This window comes from Melozone crissalis, unplaced genomic scaffold (assembly GCF_028551555.1).
Source record: "Melozone crissalis strain CALT ecotype California unplaced genomic scaffold, PUWL_Pcris_2 ptg000139l_1, whole genome shotgun sequence".
Lineage (NCBI taxonomy): Eukaryota > Metazoa > Chordata > Aves > Passeriformes > Passerellidae > Melozone > Melozone crissalis.
In genome coordinates, this window is record NW_026535912.1 from 5441106 (window position 1) to 5464224 (window position 23119).

Sequence of the window (23119 nt, forward strand, 5' to 3'; positions counted from 1 at the left end):
GAACACTCTCCAGAAAAATCCTCCCAGAGACCCCTGGCTGGAGCCGGGGCGAGCTCGGCCTCCGCCCTCACCTGCGGCTCGGGGCTGGGGGCGATGCTCCCGGGGCAGGGGGTGCTGCAGGCTCGGCGTGCGGGCGCTGCGAGCGCCGCGATTCTCCCGCTCCTGCTGCTGCTCCTCCTCTCCCTCCTCTTCCTCCCGCATTTCCTCGGCTGCCAGCCCGGACCCCCCTTTCCCACCGCTCTGCCCCGCGGCCCCGCAGCACCGGCTGCTGGGTGGGGGAGCCCCCGATCGGCCCCAGGGCTGGGCAGGGGGCTCGGGGACCCCCCCGGGGCGGATCCGTCCCCCCGGCCCGAGCCCCAAATTCCGCTCCGGGGCCACCGGGCTCTGCGGGTCCGCCTGGCAACCGGCGAGTCATCGGCGAAAAAAGCTCTGATTGGCTGGAATTGTTGAGCGCGTCCTCTGATTGGCTGGAATTGTGAAAGGCGCTGCGCCCTCCGGGTGTCCCCGGGAGCTGCGCAGTCCGGGCCGGAGCCTTTTATATTTCTTTCTGTTTCTGAGACCATTTTCCTACTTCTATCTCCCCCTCTGAGACTCTTTCCTATTTCTTTCTGTCTCTGAGGCCATTTTCCTATTTCTTTCACTCCCTCTCTCCTCCCCATTTCTTTTTCAGTTCAATCCATGTTCAATCAAATCCACAGGTTGTGCTCCCACGCTCTCATTCGCACCTTCACTGGGGCAGAGACATCTCTCCCTCGCAAAATCGTAACCCATGGGCAGGGTCCCTTCCCACCCCAATCGTTCAGGATTCTGTCAGTGACCCGCTTCCATTTCCTCCCTCCGTCTGGTTCCAGACAGAAATGTGCTGGAAAATGTCCGGCAAAGCCATCTTTGTTGTGTGCTCTGGAGCCCACAGGGCTGCTGGACCTTGTCCCCTGGCCCTGCACAGCTCCTTGGGAGGCACGGCAGAAGCAGCACCCTGGGAGCCTCGGGAATGCCCCTCTGGCATCCATGGCACACACTGCCAGGGGCTGGAATTCCAGTTCCCAGCCAGGAAAAGATGTTTCTGCCCTGAAAGGAAAAGCTTTTAAGAAGGTGCCAAAAGCCAAGTGGAGCAAGATCTTAGAGTGACATTTCACTGCCCACTTGAATAACTTCACCCATGGTTGTTGTAGCTCCTCTACTGGGAATTAAATCAGGGCAGGGTCTTTGGTGGGAGCTGCCCTGGGTCAAGGGAGACACTGAGAGAGAAGCAGAGCAGGCAGAGAAAGGCCGGAGAGGAAGGAGGACACAAACACAATCAGCTGAGAAGGCGGCATTCTAAAAACAGAACTGCAACTGACTGAAAATGAATGGGACAGAAATCAATAATTCTGAAAGTTTTATTTAATATCAAAATACATCCCACACACCCAGCCCCACACAATCCTGATCCCACACCCTCAAATTTGGATCCCACTTCTCCCCATCTCCTTCCAATCCCATCTCATTGTCGAGGCTGTGGAACTGAGTAATTTTGGCACGGGACTGGGTTTTTCTGAGATGCGAACAAGGCAATTTGAGGTTGGGTTGAGCCTTTTGGGGTAAGATTGTGGTGTTTTTGGTGGGACTGAGTCATTTTGAGGTGTCAGATCAATCTGTCTTTACTTTCAGAGTGCAAAGATATGGAGAACACTTCCTGAAATCCCTAAAGAACCCATAAATCTTTGAGAATATGTCCCAAAACCATGAATTCCTGGTCAAGTACCTGTTAATTGATGAAACTTTAGACATCTTTTAGCAATTTCTTACCTTTTAGTTCTATTTCAGGTGTTTTTAAGTGATAATGACAAATCAAGAGGAGATTGGGACCAAACTAAAAGGATAGCCAGCCAGGTGTCCTCCCAATGCAGATCACTGGGAATGTGGGTCACCAGGGCTCTGACCAACGTGGATCCTCCCATTGGGATGAAGCTAGGGCAGTGCATGAAGCTCTTCCTGCAATAGGGGCATTTGCAGGGCTTCGCTTACCAGTGCCTCCATTGGTGTCTGGTCAAGTGAGAGCTCTGAGTGAAGCTCTTCCCACACTGGGGACACTTGTAGGGCCTCTCCCCAGTGTGAATGCCTGAGGGTGGGTGATGAGAGTGGAGTTGTGTTTGAAGCCCTTCCCACAGTCAGGGCAGCAGAAGGGCCTCTCATTTGAGTGAATCTGCTAGTGCAGGAGGAGAGTGGAGCTGGTCTGAAACCTCTTCTGACACTGGGGACACTTGTAGGGCCTCTCCCCAGTGTGGATGCGTTGGTGGGTGACGAGGGCGGAGCTGCAGCTGAAGCCCTTCCCACACTCCCCACACTTGTAGGGCCATTCCCCGGTGTGGATCATCTGGTGGCTGATCAGGGTGCTGCTCTGCCTGAAGCTCTTCCAACACTCCAAGCACTTGTAGGGCTTCTCCCCATTGTGAAGCTGACCATGGACCACCAGTTCTGAGCTCTGGCTGAAGCTCTGTTCACCTTCCTGGCCCAGGGTGGGTCTTTCCTCCTCAGAGCATCCTGGGCTGGGTTTGCAGCCCCTCCTCCTGTGGGACATGCAGGGCTTTTCTTCCCCATTGCCATGGAGCCACTCAAAATAGCCTCTTCCACTAGGTTCTGCCCTGGGAATTTGTCCTCTCTGGTCTCCATCCTCAGCTCCTTCCCTGGGGGAGGAAGGACAAGGAGAGGATGGGATTTGCCTCCTTGCCAGAAGGAAGGGGAAGGAGATCCTCCCAGTGCATCCCCAGCAGGATGGTGATGGCAGAGGGGTTGTCCTGCAGCCGGGGGCCATGCTGGGCTGGGAGCAGGAGGGCGGGGGAAAGGAGCACTGACTTCCTCCTCACCTGCCTGGGTGTCCCTGGGCATCTTCCACTTCCTCAAAACCTCCCTCTCCTCCATGCAGCCAAGACTTGGGAATGGGAAATCCTGGTTAGGGGGAAAACAAGGAATTAGCACATTGAGTTTGAAGGCCCCTTTGTGCAAGTCCATCTCTAGAAATCAGCAGCCACCTGGTGACCATAAAAACCTCCCAAACACCAAGATTCAGCCCTGAAAATGCCTCCCAGGAGTTCCCTTTCTCTGGTCTCTCCTGTTTGGGGATTCCCCCCTGTCCCAGCTGCTGGGGGTCACGCTTGTATTGGGGGTCCTCTGTTTACCCGGTCCCCGCCCTCCCCAGCTGCTGGGAGTCCCAGCAATCAAAAAAGATTCCCCCTTTTCCATCTCCCCACTTAGGGATGCTGGGGATTTTGGGCTCCCAGGCTCCCTTCTCCCCTCATTCTCTGCTCTGGCCTGCAGCGGCTCCAAGGAGTCCCCCATGCCCCTCTCCAGGCTCTTGAGGCTCCCACCCATGGCGGCGCTCCCCCCTCTCTGGGCTCCCCACTTTGGGCTCCTGGGGGGACACAGGGCTCTGCTCCTCCAGGCTGCCTCTCCTGGCAGCTGCCACCGCCATCCCCGATGTCCCCCCAAGGGGCCTTTTCCACTCAGCCTTGGACTTCTTCATTCTCCAAACATCCCCCCAGAAAAACCTAATTGAGGGACCTTCCAGGATATCTGGGCTGAGCTCTCCTGTCCAGGGCACCCGTGGGATGGGGGGTGATGATCCAATGGGAGGGGGCTCTGAATTCAGGGAGTGCTCCACCTCATGTTTCCTTCTCCTTTCCCTGATCCTCCTTTGTCTCTCCTCTTCCTCCCACTCCTCCTCTTCCATCCCTCCTCCTCCTCCCCCAGCAGCAGCCACACCCTCGGTGCCCCGTTCCTGCAGCCCTCGCAGCCGGTGGCAGGAGCAGGGATGGAGCCAGGACAGGTCGGGATGGGCAGCGCGGGGCTCTTGGCTGCTCCCAGCCGCTGCGGGCGGAGGGAACCCAGCCCGGGCCAAAGGAGAGGCAAAGTGGGCAAACTGGGGGCTGCACATCCAAACTGGGCCTTGCTGGGGACCCGGCCTGGCCACTGCCAGCCCTTGGGGCTCCTCTCGGCACATCCGCCAGGTGGGAACGCACACAGGGCTGGGGGATCCCTGCAGTGGCAGCACTGGGAGGGGCTGGTTTGTACTGGGATCATTCTGGGATGGAGTAGGGGCCTGCAGGGGCAATTGAGACCATGTTGAGGGCAAATGGGATATACTGGAAGCCACTGGGATCATTCTGAGGGTGACCAGGAGCAGCTGGAAGCAACTGGAATCATGCTGGGAGCAACTGGGATGAACTGGGAGTCACTGGGTGCATTCTGGGGGTGATTGGAAGCAACTGGGCTTGTACTGGGATGAACTGTGATCATGCTGGAAGTGACGGGGATTATAGTGGCAGTGAGTGTGGCTACACTGAGGTTGACTGGGGGTGGTTGTGAGCAAATGGGATCAAGAGGGAAGAACCTGGGAGTGACTGGCAGCTGAGCCCATGCTGGAGTCTGTTCCAGATTGCAAGGCAGGATGTATTCTTACCATCTGTATGGCAGTTGTCTTTTGCCAATGGGCAGTTTTCCTTATCTCTCTCTGAGTGTTCACAATCACTCCTTGCTCAGGAAGGGACATCTGCTGATAACAGGCTATTGAATGTCACTGCATGACTGATAAGAACTACAGCATCCCATTGTGAGTTGCTCTGCCCTGAGGGAGGAGCCAAGCATTGCTACCCAGATATAATCTGGAGATTCTGGAATACCAGAACAGCTTTCTCCACGGGATTCCCCAGAGGAACAGCAGCTGTCTCTTCTTCCGCTGGATCTTCAGAGGAAGATTACATCCTTTTCTACAGGACCTCCTGCTCCAACAGAACCACACCTGCCACTCCTGGAGGACTGCAGCCACATTTCCAATTCGACTGCTACCAACACCCTGACCCACAGGGTGTCAGGTTGAGTTGTGACTCTGTCAATGTTGTTCTAGTGTACTGCATTGTTTATTCATTTAATTTTCTTCCCTAATAAAGAACTGTTATTTCTTGCTCCCATATCTGTGCCTGAGAGCCCCCTTAATTTCAAAATTATAACAATTTGGAGGGAGGGGGGTTTACATTTTCCATTTCAGTGGTGGCTCCTGCCTTCATTAGCTGACACCTGTCTTTTCAGACATTAACAAGGGGAAAGTTTCAAAGCCTCAGTTATAAAGCAAACAAAGTTTGGAGGAAAAAAAAATAGGAATTGGGGATGTTCTATTAGTTCCAGAAGCAGGGTGAAATTTATTAGGACAGGATTTACAGGTGCATTTTGACATTCTCTTGAGTGCTCCCAGAGAAAGGGAAAATGGTAGTTAGGCTTCTCCAATTAAGGGAAAAAAAAGAGGAGAAAATTCAAGAGATTATTTGGGCAAAACCAAAAAACTGAGGTAAATTGAACATGAAAGCTATAGTAATAAAAATAGTTAATGAAAACCATCCAGTTTGGGTACGATACATCCACTCTCCCTGGAGGGGAGATGAGGACTAAGGCCACTGATCAAGGACCTACTTGAGGACAGGACCTTAGAACCATTAATGTCCCCCCATAATGCACCCATATTACCAGTAAAGAAGTCAGATGGGATTTACAGGCATGTCCAAGATTTGAGAGAAGTGAACAAAAGAGCTGTGATTTAGTACCCAGTAGTGCCTAATCCCTAAACACCACTAAGTAACATCCCAGTGGCTTAGCGTGATAGACCTAAAAGATGCTTTTTGGGCATACCCACTGGCAGAGGGAAGTGGGATATATTTGCTTTTGAATGGGAGGACCCCGATTCTTGGAGGAAGCAACAGCTTCGCTGGACTAGGTTACCCCAAGGGTTTTCTGAATCCCCAAACCTCTTTGGTCAAGCGCCAGGAGAAGTAGTACAACTTTTCTCCATCAAACCTGAGATTAACCTCATCCGATATGTAAATTATTTGCTTTTCTCAGGACAGGAAGAAAAAGAAGTTTGAGAATCCACCATAGTGTTGTTAAATTTTCTGGGGGACCAAGGACTTTGGGTATCAAAAGGGAAACTCCAATTTGTACAGCGGGAAGTAAAATTCCTAGTACATGTGACAAGGGAGCTGGCAGCTGAACCCTGAAAGAATTACAGGGATAGTCTCACTCCCACGGCCAAAAACTAAGAGGGAAGTCAGAAGGTTTTTAGGCCTGTTGGGATATTGTAGGCTGTGGATTGAAGGATACACACAGGCCATCAAATTTTTGTATGAAAAGTTAGTTGAAGAAGAGATTAGGTGGGGAAAAGACAACGAACAAAAGTTTGAAGCTTTTAAAGCAATAGTTAGTCAGTGCACCAGCACTGAGTCTTCCTGCCTTAGACAAACCCTTCTATCTGTAGATATAGAAAAAGGAGTACCACATGGAGTATTAGCCCAGGACTGGGGAGGATCCAGGAAACCAGTGGCCTATTTAGCAAAACTGCTAGACCGTGTCAGCTGGGGGTGGCCAACCTGCATTCAGGCTGTGGCAGTGACTGCCCTACTCATTGCATAAAGCAAAACATTACCCATTGGGAAAAAACTCAAAGTATACACCTCTCACTCAGTTAGAAGTATCCTAAGCCAAAAGGCTGAGAAATTACTCATTGATTCCTAAGTGCTAAATGACGAAGCTATCTTAATAAATAGTCATTTAGAACTGATCGTGAGTAACCAACTCAACCCTGCCCAGTTTTTGTATGGAGAACCAAGTGACAAACTAATACATAATTGCCTAGAGGTTATAAACTATCAAACTAAAGCAAGAGAGGACCTAAGAGATCAACCATTCCAAGGAGAGAGATGATTGTACATCGATGGATCTGCATGGGTAATAAAGGGGCACAGGGTATCAGGGTATGCTATAGTGCATGAAGGGTTGATAGCCATAGAAAAGAGAAAGTTGCCTTCCAACTGGTCAGCCCAAGCGTGGGAGCTGTATGTCCTAAAACGAGCTCTGGAAATATTAGCACAGAAAAGGGGAACAATAGATACAGACTGAAAATACACTTTTGGCATAGTGCATATCTTTGGAAAATTTTGGGAAGAGAGGGGGCTGTTCAATTCAAAGGGAAAGGGACTGATTAAAGTGTTAGAAACCTTAAAATTACCAGAGGAAGTCGCAGTGGTAAATGTTAAAGGACATAAAAAGGGGCTGACTCAGGAGGCATAAGGGAACAATTTAGCTGATTTAGAAGCTTAAAATGCAACTGAATCAGAGACAGAAAAGCTAATAATAGTATTGGCACCCATGAGAGAAATGCAAAAAATCCCTGTATTCAGTGGGACAGAAGAGGAAGAGCTGCTTAAAATAGGAGCCAAGAAAGATAACAAAGGGAAGTGGAGATGAGCAGATGGGGGGCAAATGTTGAATAAGCCCCTTGCCAAGAAAATACTAGAAGGCATACATGGAACAACACATTGGGGTACACAAGTGCTAAGTGATCAATTTCTAAGGGATTGGGGCTTCATAAGAATTTTCAGAATAGCTAAGCAAGTAATTGAACAGTGTATGATATGTCAACAAGTGAATAAGAAAATCATGAGGACAACACCCAGAGGAGGGCGAGAACTAGCCTTACGGCCCTTTCAAAACATCTAAGTAGACTTTACTGAGCTTCCCCAGGTACAACGGTGGAAGTGTTTGCCAGTGATAGTAGATTATGTGACTCATTGGGTGGTACCCAGTGTGAAAGTCAGTGCCAATGCTGTGAGTAAAACATTTCTGGAATCAATTATTCCCCAATATGGGATGGTAAATAGGAATGATTCAGACCGGGGAACTCATTTCACATCAAAGAAACGAAAATCAACACCCTTCGGTTGTATTTTGATAAGGTCTTAATAAACCATTTAAATTTTTGAAAGTGAAAATGATTTCTCACATGGGGTTAGGGAATGTGAGGAAAGGTTGTCCACACTGGGTCAGCTGAAAGGTACAACTTGTCTGACCTGGCCACACCTCCTTAGGAGTAGCCCTACATCAATATCAAGCACAGAATGCTGCAATCACCTCTTCTCAAAAGAGAAGAGTAATAAAATACAGTCTTTAAAAAAGGATTACATATTTCTTAGACAAGTACAACTTGTCTGACCTGGCCAGACCTCCTTAGGAGTGGCCCTACCTCAATATCAAGCACAGAATGCTGCAATCACCACTTCTCAAAAGAGAAGAGTAATAAAATACAGTCTTTAAAAAAGGATTACATATTTCTTAGAAGCTCATTGAAATATTTCTCCATAACTGTAAAAGGAAAACTTCCTGATGAATAGGACAAGACCAGAGGGAAATCAAGGCAGAGCTATGGTTTGTCAGTACTTGCTTGATCCTAATGAGCCCTGTGGTGCATTTGGAGCTGAACCCTTGAACTGCAGGGCCTGAGAAGAGATTGCACAAACCATTCCAGGAGTCAAAGTCAGAAGAAAACCTCAAAGTGTCTCAAAGCATGAATGGGTCCCACTGAGGTCGATCCCAGCACAGGCTCCTCGTGGACTCCTGAAAGAGAGAATCGGAGGCCAGGATTGCAGAAAAAAAACTTCTCAGAGATTCAATGAAGAAAGGAAAATCCAAAGTACCTTAAAATCCTTGAGTACCTCAAAGCATTAATAAGCCCCACTGAGTGTCAGTACAAAGCTCTCAAGGGACTCGTTAAAGCAGATAATTGGGGCCATGAATGCACAAACCTTTCACAGAGTCTGTATCAAAAGGGAAACACCAAGTACCGTAAAATAACTGAAGTACCTTGAAGCATTAATGAGTCCCACTGAATGTTGCTAGTGACAAAGAATCTCAAGGGACTAAGTACAGCAGATAATTGGAGGCCATGATTGCACAAACCTCTCAGAGACTCCAAGGCAAAAGCCAAACCTAAAGTCTTTTGAAAAACCTGCAGTCCCTGCAGGGAGCATGAAGGAGCCCCCAGGGCCATTGCTGAGCAAGGCTCCCCAGGGACTCCTTCCAGCAGATCCTTGAGGCCACTGGGATGTGGGCTAGGGGTGGATGCTGAGGGCAGGACAAGGGGCCGACAGTGCCCAGCCTGGCTGGGGCTGTGCCAGGAGGCCCCAGTGCCTCAGGACAAGGTGTCTCCTCCGAGCCCTTGGTGGCACAGACCCTGCTGCTGTGCCCCAGGGAACCAAGACTTGGCTTCTCTTTGTCCACAGCTGCCATCAGTGCCTGCAGTTCTCTGCTCTGCCTGGGGCCTGGGGACACTTTCTGAATTGTGTCCCTCAGTGAGACCCATTAAAAGTTACAGAAATTTTGGACTTGGAATCTGATTTTGAGCTCTTGAGAAGTTCTTTGAGCACACTCTGAGGCACTGATGAGTGTGATGCAAAGAGCACCAAAGCCCCAGAGGCAGCTCCTGGCAAGGGCAGCGCTGCAGAGAGACAGCTCTGGCCAGGAGCAGCTCCTGTGCACAGCCCAGCAGGGCTGGGGCACTGCCAGGGCACCTCAGGGACACCAGCAGGGCACAGACGGAGCTCACAGGGGCTCAGCACTGGCAGGGGCTGTGGGATGGCCCCGAGGGGGCTCTGTCACAGCAGCACCTCTGTGGCTGTGTCATAGAGGCACAGAGCAGCTGTGATGTCAGGAAGCGGCTGTGTGACAGCACAGAGTGGGCTGTGTGAGGTCACAGATTTGGCTATGACTTCACAGAGTTTGTTGTGTGAGGTCACTGAGCAGCTACAGCATCATCGAAGGGGATTCTGTGACATCACAGAGCAGGCTGTGACATCATGGCATGGCTGTATGACAGCATAGAGCAGGGTGTGATGTGAAAGTGTGCGCTGTGACATTACAGAGTGGAAGTATGACATCACAGAGAGGGTTTTGTGTCATCACTGAAGGGATTGTTACATCACAGAGCTGACTGTGGTGTCATAGAGTAGGGTGTGACACCATAGAGCAAACATTGCCATCAGAGAGAGGGGCTCTGTGACATCAGAGCATGGGTTGTGACATCACTCGGTGACTGAGCAACATCACAGAGCAGGCTGTGATGTCACAGAACAGACTGTGATGTCACAGTGTGACTTTGTCACATTACAAAATCTTCTGCAACATGACACAGCAGCTGCATGACATCACAGGATGACACCTCAGAGTAGGCTCTGTGACATCACAGGGGCAGTGTGACATCACAGGAGCTGTGTGACATCACGGGGGCTGTGTGAGGTCACTGGGGAGGTCACTCTGCCCTGGCTCCCCTCACAGTTCCCCCCAGAGCAGTCCAACCCTGCTCGTGCACAGCGGGGTGCCCTGTCCCCCTGGGTCCCCCCGCCCCCGGCCCCGCAGCCTCCCCCAGAGGATGTTCCACAAGATCGACCCCAGAGCCTGACACAGGGACGGGGGTCCAGGGCCCTGGGGGTGGCACAGGGGGACAGGGACCCACGGCAGCGTCCCCGTGTCCCCCAGGGCCAGAGCCTGGGCCAGGGCTCCTTCACCCTGTTACGAACGAGGGCTTGAGAGCGCTGAAAAAATCCCCAGCAAGGGATCGGCAAAAACCAGATTTAATATTAAGGGACAGTAGCACAAAGTTCCTTGGCAAGAGTCACTCTGCTCCTGACTGAACACTTCAGACACTCCAAGGAAACAAAGCAACAACAAAACCAAAGAAAATCTAGGCAATCAAACCAGAAATGGGTTGAGAACTGTCCCCGTGTTTCTGTGTGATATACAAGGACAGTGAAGGCAAGGATAAAAGGAATATGGCCCAAAAGCTTAGCAGAGCTCAAACTTAACAGGACTTAACTTATACCTTAACCCTAACTGATACCTTCAACTTCACAATTTAGCAAAAGAACACCACTTAACAGTATTTAACCTCACTTAAAACCTATGACTTAGCAATTTAACAGAGTAACGCTTAACAATATTTTACTTAGCTAATAAGTCATATTTAACTTAAAAATTTAGAAAAAGAACAATTCTTAGCAGCATTTAACTTTGTTTAGACCTCGTGATTTAAATTACTTACTGATATCTGGATATCTGACTGACTCAGCTATCCAAGGCAATCAAGCCCCTCACCTGGCACAGGTGATGCCAGCAGGGGGCTATTTACAGATCACAAACGGAACGAGGCTGCTGTGGAACACGCCTCGAGCTGTTTTATTTTTTCAGCAACAGTGTCATTACATGCTTATGACAATGGGAAGATGCCACCAGCTCACATCCCAGGCAGCAGACAAAGAACTTGATGTTACAACTTACTTTATAAATTTCTTGACCAATCACACAAAGCAAAAGCACATTGACAGTAGTTCTATCATATCACCATAAGTACACGTACTTTGGGTTAAAACAATGCTTGCCTATTTCAAATACAATGCCTACTTGGAAGCCTTAAAACACAATGCACAGAGCTCCATTATTAAGCTTCAACCTTCCTAATATCTTGTTAGATAAACCTTTCTTTAGCTTAGAGAGTTATTTAGACAAGCGTTAATACACAGACCATTGTTCTATTTGTCCTTGCTTTGCTACAGTTTAAATAATTTTTCTGCTGACCTATCTCATGGCTGCTGCTTACCTCTAACCACAGTTCTGCTGTCTCAATGGCCTGCCTTTTGCAGCTTTCCCAGAAACCTCTGATTTTGTGGATTCCCACACACAGGTACTCCTGTGTGCACACAGACATCAAGAGTCAGTGCAAGGCACCTGTGGGAAATTCCCCTGAGGGCAGGAAATGCTCCCTGTGGATACTTTGGCATCTCCCCAGTGGGCGAAGGGTTGAGCCTGGAGGAGTGGGGGGATCGGCCCAGGCTCCATCGTTGTTGCGGATCCCCGAGTGCAGCAAATGGGAGAGTTCCCGGCTGGGAGAGGCCCCACTCAGAGGGAGTCGCTGGCCCAGGAGAGCTCCAAGGGCTCCTTTTGGAGCGCTGTTTGTAGGGCCCCAAGAGAGGGGCTTCAGTCCCAGCAAAGGTTCATCCTTGCCGCACTTGGCATCAAATAGCTTTCTTTGGCAGTGTGATAACAGGGATGTTGTGCCACTGAGGGAACAAAAACAGTTCCCAGGGCTGCTCCTAAAGGAACCAGGAGCTGGTTGGGCAGCAGCAGTGGCTGGAGCAGTGTTTGTGATGAGCTGCAGAGGAGCTGAGCCCAGGGGCTGTTGGCCAAGGCCGAGGCCCAAGGAGCATTTCTCAGCTGGCAGAGCAGCCTGAGAAGGGGAGGGGGGAATGCAGCAGCACAGGGCCCATGGAACCAAGGGACCATTGAGACACTGTGGGGTCCTGTGAGACCAAGGGACCATTGTGAAACTGTGGGGCCCTGTGACAACAAGGGGCCATGGTGGCACTGTGGGGCCTCATGGAATCATGGAGAGCACTGTGACATTGCTGGGCCTCATGGAACCAAGGGGACCGTACTGATGCTGTGTGGCTCCATGGAATGTAGGGATCATTGTGACACTGAGAGGGTGTAGATGCATCTGTGGGAGTGTCTGTAGGACTGATGGGGGTCACGCACGGTCGGGACGGACAGAGACGAGAGATCTCTGCAGCCAAGTTGTGAAACTATCGGTTTATTACAAAGGGCGTGGGTGCATGGGCCTGTTGCGAGCTGCCAGCCGCAGCTTGTAGCAGGGCTGAGAGAAGAGAGGCTTAATGTGTAAGGGAGTTAAAAGACAAAGGTTTAAGAGTGGAGAGCATGTAGAAAGGAGAGGGTGAAGAAGTGCAGAGGTGAGCACGAAAAAAAAAGAGAAGAGGAAGAGCGAGGAAAAAGAGAAGTGGAAGAGAGAGGAAAGAGGGAGGAAAGAGAAGTGGAAGAAAGCGAAGTTCCTGTTACAATACAATAAATCATCTTCAGTGTTGAATATTCAGATTCTCATTAATCAATCTACTACAGCATGCATATCCTATAACATTTCCATACAACCTATAAGAATCACTACATTACCATACTGTTTTACATTTTAAACCCTAAATCTTACTCTTTGGGCCCTATCTGCCAAGCTGCAGGGTCTGCTCTGACCCTTGGACCTGCCTGCTTGCAGAGGGTATTGTTTCATCAAGAGGGGATTACCTTCAGCTGGCCACACCATTGTTTTCCAGTTGTTCAGTATCAAAGGGATCTCAAAACTTGCTTTCATTTCAATCTCGCTTATAGTTTCTATATTCTCAAAATCTTTTGCCAGGCAATCATATTTACAAGGCTTTCCTGTTCCATCCTCCCCATCAAGAGGCCTTATGGAATTGTGGAGACCATTGTGACACTTTGGGGTGTCATGGAACCAAGGGGCCATTGTGACACTGCAAGACCCCATGGAGCCAAAGGTCCCTTGTGACATTGCGAGGTCTCATGAAGTTGTGGAGACACCATTAAGAGACTTCAAAGTCTCATGGAACCAAGGGGCCATTGTGACACTGAGGGGCACCATTGAATCATGGAGACTGTTGTGATACTATGAGGCCCCATGGAATAAGGAAAGCATTGTGACGCTGTGAGGCCTCATGGAACCAGTGAGACCATTGTGACCCTGGGGGTCCCTACAGAACCAAGAAGACCATTGTGATACTGTGGGGCCTCGTGAAACCAAGCGGCCTTTGTGACACTGCTGGGCTGCATGGAACCAAAGTTTCAGGGTGACATATAGGGGTCTCCTGTCATGAATGGTCCATTGTGACACTGTGGAGCCAGAGGAGACCATTGTGACACAGCAAACCCCCAGAGTCCAAAGATCCATTGTGACATTGCAGGGCTTATGGAACAGGGAATCATGTGACATTATGGGGCCTGGGGAACCACGGAGACCATTGTGACACTGCAAGGCCTCATGGAATCATTTGGACCATTGTGACACTGCAGAGCCTTCAAGAACCTAGAGATCATTGTGACACTGTGGGACCGCGTTGAACCAAGGGTCCGTTGGGACACTACAGGACTTATTGTAATCAAGGGACCATTGTGACACTGTGGGACCCTATGAAAACAAGTCATCATTTTGGCACTGTGGGGCCTCATGAATCCAAGGTACTATTGTGGCTCTATGGGGCCCCACAATACCAAGGGAACACAGAGCAGGTCTGGCTGGTTTGGCCTCCCAGGGGCCACCTGACTGGCCCAGCTGACCTTGGCATATTGAGGGTCTCTTCTCATCTGCTGCTGAAACACTGGAATTACATGCTTTTCTTGCCATGGAAGAGAACTCTCCTCCTCCAGGCATCCATGGCCAGAATTAGGATTTCACCTCCAAATTTCCTTATATCCAGAGATTGTTCCCATAGGAATATGGCCAGGACAAGTCTGGCTGGCAATGGTTTCACAAGGTTCACCTCTCATCAGTCCTCGAAACACTGGGGAAGTCTGCAAGTTTTCCTTCCTATGGGAAAGAACGGTCCTGCTTCTCCAGGCACTCATGGCCAAGGTTGGGCTTCCACCTCCAAAATTCCGTCCAAAGAATGCTTCCAGACAAAATCTGCCATTACTGACACCTCTGGCTGTCTTAGGCCTAGTGAGGCTCTCACCTGCCTTCTAAACACTGGGACTCTGTACTATGGAATAGAACTGCCCTTCTCATCCACGTGCCCATGGCCAGAATTGGGATTTCGACCTCCAACATTGTCTGTTGTGAAAGACTGGAGGAGATTGTTGGCTGAAAACATTTCATGTGAGGGGGAGGAAGGGGCAGGTCCAGCCTTGCCCTGCCCTGGAACCACAGCCCTGCCCTGTCCTGGTACACCAATCCCCCCAGAACTTTTATCCCAGCCCAGCAGTGTCTGCCAGTCCCTGGCACAGCACAGGCAATGCTCCACAGCCACCTCTGGAGCCCCCAGCCCAGCTCCTGAGGGACCAAATGACCCCAAGTCCCACCTGAGGGAAGGGCCCAGGGAGACCGAGGGGTATTTAAGGCTGATCACATGGCAAGCACATATCTTGACCCTACCTCCTCTTGGAATTTCCATCTGAACAGTGCTGGAATCCAGGAATTGGTAGCTGTGTTTGTGCCTCTCAGTATCTTTTTTGCCTTTCTTTCTTTCTGTGTCTTCTTCTAATTTCCTTCTCTTGAACATTTTAATTAACTTAAAATAGAACAGGCTTACAATTTGAGGAATTGAATGGGCCAAGGTAATGCTTTGAGAAGTGTTTTCTGATGATAGTATGTCATATTAAACCTTTTGCAAAAATTTCCTTGATTTTCCAGTTTGCCAGTAAAGGCTGTTTTATTGTTTTGAGCTCCTAAGAATCTCTTGTACTGGTATTTCTCCAGAGAGTCCAACTCAGGGTACAAAAACAAATGTAATTCATTTTAAAAATCTCCTTGAGAGAGTTGTTTGGGGGATGGGAGTCAGGGCTTGTGTGCCCTGCTTGGCACAGCCCAGGCAGGGCTTTCCCAGCCACATTCCACACTCCATTTCCCAGCTGGAGCCCCTGCTGCCTCTGAGTTGTGCTGCCCCAGCCCCAGGGACGCTCTCCTTGTCTGCCCATTCCCCCACGGTCTCTGGGAAGGGATGGCCTCAGTGGGGGCTGCTGACATCCTCTGCACCTTGGAGGCTGCTGCTGAATTGTCCTGCTCCAGAGGCTTGTTCAGCCTTCAGCTCTTCAGTGCAGGAATTCAGTGTCCCAGGGCTCATTAACATTCAGAACGCCTGAACAAGCCAAGCCTCTGGGAATAATTTGATTTAATTTCCAAATCTTTTGTGGTTAAGTAGATCTCAGTAGTATATTCAAAGTGAATACATGATATTTATAAAGACAGCAAGAAGAGATTTTTTAGGTCTTTCTTAGTTTTGTTTCCCTGTTAATAAATTGATATGTGCAATCTTCAATTGACACTGAATCCCAGTACCTCCTCATGCAGTTTGAACAGGTATGAAAATCAAGACCCTTTATATCAGACCATCAATCAGACTCTGTCCCTACCCCCACCCCACCATTTCCCCCATCCAAGGCCTGGCACTCAGAGCAGCCTTGTGCAAATCTGAGCGCCCTCCAGCCCAGGCTGCACCTGCAGCTTTCAGCTCCTTGGCTCCAACACCCACCTGCTTTCCTTGGAGAAGGAGCTGCCTAAGACACAGAGGGATGTTCATTTATTGCCAGCCAGCAAAGCCAAGGGAAGGCACAGCTCTATCAAATGCAAAAGTCATTCTACTCCCTGGCTCTGCCCTGCCTCTGATCCCCACAGCCTGTCCTGTTTCCTTCATCCCTCCAGTGCCAGGGACTTTCTGGGACAAGGGAGCTCTGCTCTGGCTATGAAGGTAGGTCCAAGTGCAGCCCTGGAGTGGGAACCACAACTCATCAGGTTTGTGTCCTTTGTGGGGCAGGAACTGGTGAGACTCAGAGGCACACAAATTTTCTCTTCATGGCCAACAGACCATAGTGGAACAAGACACAATTTAATAACAATCACGCTGTTCTCTGAGACATGTGCAACATCCAAGCAGGATCTCATGAGTCCACCAACCATAAGTGATTTCCATACTAAAATTAATTTCAGACAAATGTGGTTCTGTGATAGATATAAATACAATTAAGTTCTTGTATCAGGATGTTCATCCTGGAGTGGGGGCAAAACAGCTCAAACAATTCCTGTTTTTCGGAGCTGTCAGTGGTGAATGGAGAAAGGAGGTCAGGCTGCTTTTGGTGTTGAGGAAATGCTGAAAGCAGCCTGACTCATTTCATCTCCTCCTGTCCTGGCTGATCTCCCCTCTTTCCCCTTCCATCCATTGGCTTTTGTCTCCCACCAGCCCCCCCAGTGAAGAGCCTGGCTCTGTGTTCTCCATCCCCTCCTGGCTGGCACTGCCAGGCTGGCATGAGGAGCCCCTCAGCCTTCCCTGCTCCAGGCTGGACCAGCCCAGCTCCCTCAGTCTCTGCTCACAGCCCAGGGGCTCCAGCCCCACCTTGGAGGCCCTTCCCAGACCCTGCTCCAGCTGCCAGACATCTTTCCTGCCCTGGGGACCCCAAACCAGGCCTCAGTGACCTGGATAATCCACGTGCTTGATGTCCTGGTCACACAGCCCTGGCCCCTTGTCCCCATGTCAGGCTCTGGGATGGATCCTGTGGAACATCCTTTGGTGGAGGCTGTGGCTCCAGGTGGGCCGGGGGATCCCGGGGGACAGGGACCCAGCTGGGCATGAACAGCATTGGACTTGTTGGGAGAAACTGTGAGGGGGAGCTGGGGCAGAGTGACCAACCCAGTGACCTGACAGAGCCCTGCTGGGATGTCACACAGCCCCTCTGGGATGTCACAGACTGCTCTGTGATGTTACAGAGACAGTCTATCATGTCATAGCTTCTCCATGACTTTACATCCCCCACTCTGTGATGTCATAGCCCACTCTGTGACCTCATGTTACCAGATGATCAATTGTCTCCCCCAGGTGAGCTGACACCTGGAGATTGTTCTCCACAACCCCAGGCCTGTGGAAACCACACAATGCCCATTGTGTGAGAAGGGGAACTGGAAGCTCACCAGCCTCAGTGTCCTGCCAGCTCAGCCAGGCCCACGGGAACACTGGGGCCACAAGCACCAGGGACCACCAGAGAGACCCCCAGGACAGAAGAACACATGGGAAAAGGGGAGCATAAACATGTTAATGATTTGGGGAAATTATTATCATATGTGTGTTTAGTCAGGGAAAATAAATGCATATGTATGCAAAATACAGAAAATAAACAGAACTTTCCTGTACTCAGAATGCACAGCTTTGGGAGGAGCTATAGCCCGTGCATCCAGCTGAATAAAGAATAATGCTTCTTCATGCTACATTGGGTTTAAGGAATTTTCTGTTTTACCAAATTTCTGGTAACACTCCCACTGCCAAGGAAAGCTCTGTCTGCTGCTGTTCACAAACAGAGAAGGGCTGGTGGCAGATGTGGGGCTCAGAGGCTGCCTGGGGAACAGTGACCATGAAATAATCAAGTTTTCCATGTTCTGTGAGAGAAGGAGGGGCAGCAACAAAATTTCTACACTTTAATTAGGAAGGGCAGACTTTGGCCTATTTAGTATGCAGATTTGGGGACTACTAAATCAGGTCCTGATTTTTTGAAGGGAAACAGCCCTTAAAAACAAAGAGGTCCAAGAAGGATGGACACATTTCAAGAAAGTAATCTTAAGGGGGAAAGAGCAGCCTGTTCCAGTGTGGCAAAAGATGAGCTGGTGAGGAAAATTACTGGCCATGTGGGAATCCTTAAAACACAGGGTTTTTGGAAAGCTGCAAAAGGCATGCCACTGAGAAAGTGGAATTGTGATTTGAGCTAAGCAGTAGCCATGAGATAGGTCAGCAGGAAAATTATGTAAAAAGTAGAAAACTAAGGACAAATAGAAAAATGGTCTGTGTAATAACGCTTGTCTAGAATAACTCCCTAAGCTACAGAGAAGTTTATCTTGCAAGATATTAGGAAGTTTGAAGATTAATAATGGAGCTCTATGCATTGTGTTTTAAGCCTTACATGCAGGTATTGTATTCGAAATAAGCAAGCATTGTTTTAACCAAAGGTACATGTGCCTAAAGTGATTGGATAGAACTACTGTCAATATACTTTTACTTTGTGTGATTTGTCAAAAAACTTTTAAAAAAAGTTGTAACATTAAGTTCTCTGTCTACTGCCTGGGCTGTGAACTGATGACATCTTCCCATTGCCATAACCATGTAATGAGATTGATGCTTGCAGTATCGGTGGTCTCTGGGCTTATATGAGTCCAAACCCGGCTCACCCAGTACCCAAGCCCACACAGAACCACATGAATGAGATAAAAGACGAAAAGCGCTCCCTGTAACGTGGGTCAAAGTGTCCAGTTTATTCGTGTGGGACAAATCACCTGTGGAGTAGGCGACCACCCAAGCAGCAAAGAGGGCGTGCCTCACCTGCGGTGAGGTTTTATGCCCCAGGTGGTGGGGGTGGGGAAAGAGGACCACAGTCAATGGGATAACACTGGGGAGGGGCGAAAGGAGGGACCACCTGTGGGGCAGACCACCAGGCATACAGAGACCAGGGGTGTGAGGGAGGAACCATGTGAGGGGGAATATACCATCCACGTGACCCAATAACATTTTTTCCCAACACTCGGTGCAACCAACTAAATATCTAGTGCAATACAACAGATGCTGAAAAATAAAACAGCTCAAGGAAAGTTCCTAGCTGTCCCATCCTATTTGTGAAATGTAAATAGCCCCTGGCCAGCGATATGGCCTGGCTGCCCATGGAACTTTTTTGGGAATTCAGGGCAAAAAGGACCAGCAACTCAGGAAGTCTTTAAGAATATCGTTACATTATGCAGAAAGAAAAGTTGAGAGGTGAAAGCTCAATTAGAGCTTAACCTGGCCAGCGCTGTAAAAAAAAAGAATATTAAATTGTTTTTATTAAAAAAAATTATAGCAAAAGTAGGGAGAAGGAGAACCTCTACTCTTTTTTGGATGCAGTGGAGAATATAGTAACCAAAGATAACGAAATGGCTAAGATACTTAACACAGTATCTGTCTCAATTTTCAATATTAAGACAGGCTGCCCTCAGGACAAGAGTTCTCCTGAGCTGGCAGATGGGCACAGGGAGCAGAACAGCCCCCTGTAATCCAAGAGGAAGCAGCTGGGGACCTGCTGAGCCACTCAGGTGCTCACAGATGTATGGGATCAGATGGGATCCAACTCAGGGGGATGAGGGAGCTGGGGGATAAGCTTCCCAAGCTGCTCTCCATCATTTCCCATCAGTCCTGGCTCACCAGGGAGGTCCTAGAAGACTGGAGGTGCCAGTGTGAGCCCATTCCCAAGAAGGGCTGGAAGGGGAAATCCAAGCCTGTCAGTCTGACCTGGGTGCCCAGCAAGGTTATGGAACAGATCACCTTGAGTGCCATCACAGGGCACCCACAGGATGGCCGAGGGGTCAGAGCCAGCCAGCGTGGATTTCAATATCTGCATTTATGATCTGCATGAGAGGATTGAGTCCAGCATCAGCAAATTTGCAGATGACACCAAGCTGGGTGTGAGTGTTGATCTGCTGGAGGGCAGGAGGGCTCTGCAAAGGGCCCTGGACAGGCTGGATCCAGGGCCCAAATCCAACAAGATGAGGTTTAAGAAGACCAAGTGCTGACTCCTGCACTTTTGCCACAACAACCCCTGCAGCACTACAGACTGGGGACAGAGTGGCTGGACAGCAGCCAGGCAGAAAGGGACCTGCAGGGACTGATGGACAGCAGGCTGGACAGGAGCCAGCAGCGTGCCCAGGAGGCCAAGAATTGCAATGGCTCCTGCCCTGAAACAGGTATGATGTGGCCAGCAGGAGCAGGGCAGGGATTGTTCCCCTGTGCTGGGTACTGGTTGGGCCGCACCTCAAGGGCTGTGTCCAGATCTGGGCCCACTGGAGTGGGCAATAGGAAGAAATTTGTAGCAGGAAGAATAAAGAAAACAAAGGTGAAGCCAAGGAAATGCTCAGGACAGTTTGGGGGTGGCTGCCAGGCAGCCCTGGCTCTGAGCAACAGCCTCTGCAGTGGGACAGGAAACTCCCAGCTGATGGGAACAAACTTGCTGGCTGACTGCAAAGGCCAGGACAAAGCTGAGTGGTTTCCCTGGTGTCCCCCAGCCCTTGCTGGCCCCAGGGTTGATGGCATTTGTGCTCCCTCAGGTTCATGTCCCCACGCCAACAGCATGGGGGTGCTCCCGCCTGCTGTGTGCAATGCAAACAGGGGCTGCTGAGCCAGTGCTGCCGTGTCTGTGCCTGCAAGGATGGGGCACCTGTGTGAGCTGGGGGAGAGGCCAGGGCTGCAGAGGGGGGATGTTGTTGGCAGCTCCATGAGGACACTCTGGGTCGCTGCCCTGGGCTGTGCAGCGCACTGGGGATGGATCAGCCCCTGCTCTGCTGCTCCTTCCCGTCTGCCCCAGGGCCCTTGCAGAGCCCCAGCTGTGCTGTTTGCCCCCAGCCTGCCCACGGCCAGCCTGGGGCTGCTCACAGGGGTTTTCTGTGCTGAGCATTGGCCTGGGTGTGTTCTTGAGAGAGCCTGGGCAAGGAGCCTGGAGCCCCCAGGCCCTGGCCTGGGGCGTCAGCGCTGCCCCAGCAGTGCCCATGGCCTGTCCCCGCTGCAGCCCCGGCACTGCCACCCCCAGGACTGTGCCCGGCCCTGGGAGCACTCAGGCCCTGCAGCAACACCAGGGCCACCAGGGCAGCGGGGCAGGGCCATGGCAGCAGCACTGGCAACACCAAGTGCTGCTGCTGCTGGGCACAGCTGCTGGGTCAGCCCTGATCTGCCCCCAGCTCTGCACACAGACATTGCTGCTGCAGCTCCAGAGAAGGCAACAAAAGGGCATCTCTGTAGAAAATTCTGCTGGGAGATCCTTTATTGTGGGATCTCAGCACAGCAGTCCTGATGTGCAGTGTCACCAAGAAAACCCTTGGGGGGCTCGGAGGTCCTGGAATGTTGCCAGAAGTGTCTGGTGGCTGGACTTTGATCCTGCACGGGAGATGACACCTGTGTGAGGATGGGAGGATCACACGGGGATAAATGGTGAAGGGATAGGTTAATTATAGTTTGAAACACAGGTTTTAGAATTTCGGTACAGGGGGGTTCTAGAGAAACAAGATGGAGGAATTAGGGCGTGTCCTGTCCTTCTTCTTCTTCTTCTTGGCCTCCATCTTCTGTGGTGGTGGTGGCACTTTGGGATTGGTTCTTACTAAAAGTGCACTTGTCAATAAGGGTGAAAGGTATTGGGGAAAATAGGTAAATATCTTATACGTAGTTTTGGGTATAAAGATAAGTGACCACCCCGAGGGCTCTCAGTGTGCTCATGGCCGACGTGCTGTGTGGACCTCTGTCGGGCCGAGAGAAAATATTGTAGATAAAAACTAATAAACACTGAAGACCGAGAAAAAACCTGAAGACTCTTTTCGTCCTTTGGAGCGTGGGCTGTCCCAAGGCCATCCCGAGCCTTTCCAGGCCATCAAAACCAGCCGAAAACGGGACACTTTATTATCTTTAAAGTCACCCAGAGCGCAGCCCATCATTGACACAGTCTGGGGCTACAGGGAATTTGGAGAGAAACACAATGAGAAATAGTACAAGGAATGACATTTCTTTGTGGACAATATGAAAAAAGTGAAACAAAGAAACACATTGTCCAAAATTAAACAAACAAGTAGTATGAAAGATTACTTTTATTGCAAGTGATTGACAGGAATTTTACAGCCGTTTATTGTGTCTGGAACCATCCAGTCATCAGTCTCCACACTGCAGCCTTGAGCTGCTGGTTCCTCAGGCTGTAGATGAGTGGGTTCAGGGCTGGAGGCACCACCGAGTACAAAACTGACAGGGCCAGATCCAGGGATGGGGAGGACATGGAGGGGGGCTTCAGGTGAGCAAACACAGCAGTGCTGAGGAACAGAGAAACGACAGCCAGGTGAGGGAGGCAGGTGGAAAAGGCTTTGTGCTGTCCCTCTACAGAGGGGATCCTCAGCACAGCCCTGAAAATCTGCACATAGGAGAAAACAATGAACACAAAACAGCAAAGTGCTAAACAGGAACTAACTGCAATGTGCACAAGTTCCTTGTAGTTTGAGTGTGAGCAGGAGAGCTTGAGGATCTGTGGGATTTCACAAAAGAGCTGGCCCAGGGCATTGCCGTGGCACAAGGGGAGGGAAAATGTATTTGTCATGTGCATGAGAGCAGTGAGAAAGGCACTGGCCCAGGCAGCTGCTGCCATGTGGGCACAAGCTCTGCTGCCCAGGAGGGTCCCGTAGTGCAGGGGTTTGCAGATGGACACATAATGGTCATAGCACATGATGGTCAGGAGGTAAAAATCTGCTGAAATGAAAAACAAAAAGAAAAACACCTGTGCAGCACATCCTGCATAGGAGATGTCCCTGGTGTCCCAGAGGGAATTGTGCATGGCTTTGGGGACAGTGGTGCAGATGGAGCCCAGGTCGCTGAGGGCCAGGTTGAGCAGGAAGAAGAACATGAGCGTGTGCAGGTGGTGGCCACAGGCTATGGCGCTGATGATGAGGCCATTGCCCAGGAGGGCAGCCAGGGAGATGCCCAGCAAGAGGCAGAAGTGCAGGAGCTGCAGCTGCCACGTGTCTACCAATGCCAGCAGGAGGAAGTGCCTGATGGAGCTGCTGTTGGACATTTGCTGTGGCTGCACATAGGGACCTGTTCATGGAGAAAAGACAGTGACAAGTCAGGAGAGGCTGCCTGGAGCCAAACCTGGGCCATTCCCTGCAGACTGTCGCACTGGGACTCACCCACCCTTGTTCCTGCTCTGGGAAAACCTTCACCCAGGT

General features: G+C 50.4%; 1 protein-coding gene across 1 annotated transcript; it reads right to left on the reverse strand.

Moving 5' to 3' along the window:
- Positions 1-22032: 22032 nt before the first annotated feature.
- On the reverse strand, positions 22033-22965 carry LOC128948611 (olfactory receptor 14I1-like). The gene has a single exon (XM_054293382.1). The coding sequence runs from the start codon at positions 22963-22965 to the stop codon at positions 22033-22035; it is 933 nt and encodes a 310-aa protein (XP_054149357.1).
- Between the last annotated feature and the right edge of the window lie 154 nt (positions 22966-23119).